This window comes from Sander vitreus, chromosome 11 (assembly GCF_031162955.1).
Source record: "Sander vitreus isolate 19-12246 chromosome 11, sanVit1, whole genome shotgun sequence".
Lineage (NCBI taxonomy): Eukaryota > Metazoa > Chordata > Actinopteri > Perciformes > Percidae > Sander > Sander vitreus.
The window spans coordinates 19,910,529-19,916,528 of NC_135865.1; the positions used below are offsets into that span (position 1 = coordinate 19,910,529).

At 40.7% G+C, this 6,000-nt stretch overlaps 1 protein-coding gene across 4 annotated transcripts in view; it reads left to right on the forward strand.

Annotated features, from left to right (window-relative positions):
• Positions 1–2,757, forward strand: part of arhgef7a (Rho guanine nucleotide exchange factor (GEF) 7a) — a 31,325-nt gene extending 28,568 nt beyond the window's left edge. For all 4 annotated transcript variants that reach the window (XM_078262213.1, XM_078262210.1, XM_078262212.1 and 1 more), the window contains 3 exons: positions 572–671; positions 1,553–1,607; positions 1,803–2,757. In XM_078262213.1, the coding sequence (XP_078118339.1) occupies positions 572–671; positions 1,553–1,607; positions 1,803–1,925 (278 nt within the window). In that variant the 3' untranslated portion in view covers positions 1,926–2,757. The remainder of the gene's footprint in view (positions 1–571; positions 672–1,552; positions 1,608–1,802) is intronic.
• The last annotated feature ends 3,243 nt before the right edge of the window (positions 2,758–6,000 follow it).

Sequence of the window (6,000 nt, forward strand, 5' to 3'; positions counted from 1 at the left end):
TTTAAAAAGACAAACTGTGGGACAGGCAGGGTGAAAAGAGACCAATTGTCTTTGACCAACGTTGTCCTCTGTGTGCCCTAATGCTGTATTCAGTTCACACATGTGACCATGTCTTATCTGCAAACAGCGCCTTCAGTGTATTTGTTGTACTCTGCTGAAGTGTTCAAGTCCCAAAACGCTGTATTATGAGTTTTGAATAAATCTGTCATTTGGTAGACACTGGCATTCTGGTGATTTGTGAGAACAGCAAATCTGATTGTGTTTGGTGTTTGTTGTCTTTTGGGGAAGATGGTGGAGTTCTCATTAATTTCAGATTGAGAGAATTGTTACATGAATGAATGGATTAGCATGTGTTTTCTGTGTATATCTCCACAGCCTCTCATTTCCCTTTACTTTCCTGATCTCTTGTCTTGTATGACTAACACACTACTACTGCCAATTTTGGTCTGTGCTTGGTTCTCTTCGATTCTGTCACTCGTTTCAATAAAAAAAGTTCTGTACCGTCTCATCTTACTACAAGGTGAGACAAAGCAAAGTACCGATTTTTGAGTGCACTTCTGTTTTGAAACAGGACCGCGAAGGGAAACAGGGCTGCATGTGATCATCCCCGGTGAGAAGAAAATCCTGGTGGAGGATCCCAGTCGCAACGGACAAAGTACAGCAGAAGAAAAGTAGGATAATAGATACATCTCTTACACTTCACCTTTGCCGTGAATCACTGTATTGACATATTGTAAAACCCATGTAGGCCAAAACCAACAATGCCCGAAGCCCATTTGTTCCTACTGAAGACTTAAATCTTTAAAAAAAAAAAATGCTCAGTAATTTTATAAAACAGCTGGACACTGTATATTGTTGCAAACATTACTCAAACAGGAGTTAATAGTGCATTTGTTTGGGGCTATTTTCAGCTGCGGATTAATACACGTGGTGCTCTAGTGAGTATCTTCAATAGCAGAAGCAACTACAGAGCCCATGTTGATCGTAACGAAGGAACATTGAGTGCAAGAGTGTGGCTCATTGATGTATTTTTAATAACAGTGGACATCTATTACACAGGAATACGCTGTTTCAGGCTTTGAGAGCTTGTTAGTAGGCTCAATTATTCTTGGATATGCTCTTTTGATATCAATCAGCAATAAAAATATAGAATATCGCCAGACCATCCTTCAAGTAAAAAGTTGCAATGTCTGCTGCTGCTCTTGATGTCGTAATTATTGGTAAACCAACTGCTTTTGTTTTATGCTGTTACTCTGAGCTAAAAGGACCACATCTTTTTAATAAGTGTGTCTTAAAACAACACTCACAGGCGCATATATGCAATGAAACAGATTTGGGTTGATGTAATTGTTCCTCTCATCCATACTGGCTTGGAAGTGATCCATTCCTAATGTGAATCAAATGTAAGTGATGGGGAGACAAAATCCACCGCCCTTGTTCTGTGAGTGTTGTTTTAAGATAGACTTGGGGGGGGAAAAAATTTAACATATCTAATAACCAGCCCTGTGTTCATCACTGATGTGCTGACCTGTGCATTTTTATCATCTTATAGGAGCCTGGTGGATGTGGTATACGCCCTGAGGGATGAGGTTCAAGAGCTGAAACAGGTGACTGTATATGAATAGGATGTTTTATGAAAGAACATGATGGTGTGATGTATCTAATATATGACTCTCAGATCTTAGAATTTAGTGAAATGGGCATTTTCTGTTCGCCATCTCGCACATGAGAAGTTTGAAACATTAGATGTTTCACATTTCTTTGGCTAATTACATGAATGATAAGATTGTTTTACCTCACAGGATAATAAGAAGATGAAGAGGTCGCTGGAGGAGGAGCAGAAAGCACGGAAGGATCTGGAAAAGGTTGTGAGGAGGGTGTTAAAGAGCATGAATGACTCAACGTGGGATGAGACAAACCTCTGAGGATCTTGTGCAACATTTCCATCCGAAGCTTTCAAAAGAGAGAGCATGTACTGTATATGTGTGGACTTGCTTGCGCTGTCTGTGAAATGCGCACAATCACACACGTAATTTAAGGTTGGTTGTGTGACTAAGGACAAGAGTGAATCTCTAAGCAGGCAATTGTGTGCTTGTTTGAGATGGGTGTGTGTGTGTTTGCCTTAAGTGGAGTGTCCTTACTGCCCCTCTGGTGAAAAGACAGGAACCACTGCGACGTGATGCTGAACAGGCTCGACCATCTATCCCACGATAACATTCCTCTAAACACCAAGCAAGCTGGTGAGGAGATTACACACTTAACCCTTGGTGTGTCCATCACCTCAACATCCATCATCAGTGTCTTTGGCAGCGTTCAGCATGGCTGGAAGACAAGTGGAGACAAGTCCTCTCCCTCTGTTTACAATAATTTAATGTTCCGCTGTCCAATGCTACATAAATGGTATACTTTTAATGATGTTAATGGTCACAAAGGCCTTGGACATGTCTGAACTTGAACCACACCATTATATAAGCATTTCATAATGTTATTTTGTTCTGTCTCTCCCTGACACATGCTTAGCCTGGTGTTTTTTGTCCCGAAGTGAAGCTTGTGGCAGGAAACTCATCTTTTATGTCAGTTTGAATTTTGTTTGCCTTTTTTGTCCTCTTTATTGTTTGACCACTTTGCGGTTTGACTTTTTTTTCTAGGGATCCTAGGGAATTGTACAGATATTGAACTTGTTCTGTATAATGTAAATACTGCTTAAAGATTAGCCTTTGCCCTTTGGGAGAAATAAATGTGTTTTTAGAAGAATGACTTAGAGTTGCTGCTAAATCTGACTATTGACTACTTAAATGTATATCAGATATAATATTACCTCATCTTGTGGCCCTATCTTTCAGAAATGCCCCGTGTTCAAATCTAGTTTTAAGACTTTATTTTAGTTTATATTGTACTCATATGGAATCCAAGTAGTACACCATAGGAGTACTGCCTGTGTTTCTTGGTCTCTGTGTGCACTGTACTTAGTGGGAACCTGGAGATGTCAGGAGCAATGTGTATTTGGGACCCCTCACCACAGGTTATGGCCTAACTACTGTGAACATGAATTTTCAGCAGATCAACAATTATTTTTGCTTCTCAGATTGTTTGATGTGAAGGATTTTCAGAGCCCCGAAGAGGTGAAAGTATCCAGTATTCCAAATAAAAACATTTTTATGAAAAGACAGAAAGAAAGTCAACTAAAATAGCCTACATTTTGTGGAATATTCCCCCCCCCTTTCTGATCTCATTATCATTATCTTGTGACCTCTCAGATTTACCCGGGGGGCATTTGGGGGTCCCAACCTCCAGGTGTAGAAACCATGTAGCCTAGTAGCCTACTAGGTGTATGAGTAATGTCAGTGAGCGATAAATACCACCCAAGATTTGATAAGTGTTGACCCAACCTTTTTGATAGCCCTATCTTACTGTTACACTAACATAAATCACTGGAAATATTATCCTGTGTTTTTTGGACACTGTTAAAATGAAAAAAGACTACTGTCACAGTGAAAACAAATTGATTTTAAAAATAAGTCCAAAAATAGAACAAAAAAAGATTCTGGAAACCCCGTCACTATGACATCACTGACGGTCGGTTTATAATTCTTATAATAGGCTGCTACAGCATAGGGAAACCAGCAAAGTGTTCAAGTGAGTCAGTTCATCAGGCACTGTTTAGGCAAAGTGTGTTTGATTTCGAAATTTGAAGGTATTTAAAACAAAAGTATTAGCCTTTCTTTTCTTCTTTTTCTCTTTTTTGACTTGAACTAGGCCTACTTCAAGCCGAACAACTCATATCCTACTCCGCCCACACGTGATGGAGTCAACTCAATGCCGGCGCACCCTTCGCAAAATGGCGGTCTGTTTAAACGGTTTCTGTCTGTCATCTTGGTGCTGGAAATCAGGTTCAAAGAAGTCCTTGAAAGTGGGGTTTCCGTAAATGGAAGGAAACATATATTTACATTTTTGAAAAGCACTGGACTACTTAGAAAATTATAATGAAATGAAATAATAGATAACGAGTAATTACCAGTAGGAGGCAGTAATGCAACGCATAGGATGCCAACTGTAAAACCCAAAAGAAGTAGAAGCAGAACATCTTGCTGCTAGTGCAAACTGTTTAATTTTCTAACTGTACTTCTGCTGCTCATGTAGCATGTCACAATAAGCTTGCCTGTTAACAGTTATGCTTATTCCGTGCTTTTGATAGTATTTCTGGATTTAGCCATTTGTCAAGTGAGCTGTCAGTTGTTTGTCCTAATTTTGGCTCAGTCTTAACTGGAAGAAAATGTTTTCCTCTCAATTGGCAGATTCAGACCTTCATCACCCATTCCCTGACTCCGCTGGCGTGTCAGGGATAATTGCTTTACTTCACACAGACTTCACCAAGCCAGGTAGGCCTATGTGCTGCTTGTGAAAACAAATATATCTTGATGTCTTGGTTCTGTTAAGTTGAGTTTTTGTACTTCTCTCGAGACTGAGGCTGCTGCTAAGCTTTTGTTCTACAGTTTACATTGCTGTACTGACGGTGACCTGCTGCTTATCACACTACTTACTGCAATTAATAGATTTTCTTTCGCCACTTGGGGGGCAACTGAATAAGCTGTCAACAAACACTGACATTATCATAACGCAGTGTTCGAATTACAGGGGAGCTAGGTGGGGGGGGGGGGGGGGGCTTGGCTTCCCCAAAAGAGACCTGAGCTTCCCCAGAAGTTTGGGCAGGTCTCTAAAACCTGATAAATAGCCATTAGCCTTTATAATGCTGCAATGAATGATATAAGAAATGCATCATTTCAAATTGAAATCTAATGCCCTGTCATTGTTTATTTTAAATGTGTGTGTTGCTCTGCACTGGTCAGTGCAGCTGACTTTATCTTCTGTCAATAATGTGTGTAAAGGCCCAGACACACAGAGCCGACGGCCAAAAGCATAAAGGCCCAGACACACAGAGCCGACGTCCAATTGCCTTTTCGGCAGAAAAGGCAATTGGGCTGATCAGTCTCCCCAAATTGGTCAAAAAAGTGTCTCGGAACCAAGGGGGTAAGCCTCTCCCAGGAACGTGTAGCTCCTATGGCGCCATTTTGATGCTAACAAGCCATCACCTCCCATTAGCATTCCATTGACAGCCATTCATTTTGGCGCCACTTTGACAGCGAATAACTTTACATCTGAAGCGTTTAAAGACTCTATTTGTCCATTGTTTATTTCTAAAGAAACACGACAATGTATAAAAGGCTCCATTACCTTGTATCTCATGTTATGGCTCCGTAGCAGACGTTTTTGTAAAAAAAGGCTAACGATTGTGTCATAACCACATGACTTACTGTCGCATAGTAGAGGAATTACCGTATAGTACAGGAGAAGCTCGCAGGTAGTTTCAACTTACATTCGCTGTTTAATTACTAATGTTAACTAGCATTTTAGTTAGCAATAATTAGCCTGTGCCTAAGTTATCTCCTTACATATACCTACGCTCTCCTTCTCTGCAAGTTTCGGAATGACTGAGATTTCTCTTGGCACAACTACCAGAAGACTTACAACTTTCAGACAGGTGGCTCACGTCACATTTACGTCGTCTCTCTCAGTTGGAGGCTGCGCAGTAACGCTAAGCCATCACCGGAAAAGTGCTTCTAATATCCTTCACTGGTCTCCGTCCAGAGCAACAGGATCTGTTGGTCCGTTTTATATATGTCTATGCTCAAAGCGCCGAGACGTAATACGTCTCCATAACAGCAGGCGGCGCTAATCTGTATTGTCGCCTAAAAATGAAAACCGGCAGCTGATTGGACGAACGCGTCATGTGGGTCTGGTTTCTCCGGAAATTCAAAGACAGACTGTCATGGCAGCTTCTTCAGAATACGATCTCGTATTGTACTAAAATAGTTCACCGAAACATGTTTCGGAAAACATTTTAAGCGAGAAATAGGCCATGCAGTTGCTGAATCTGTCTTCATTTCAGATCGACAAGGGTCAGTTTAAAAGATTTTCGTCAGATTTTGAGAGACTCTAGTC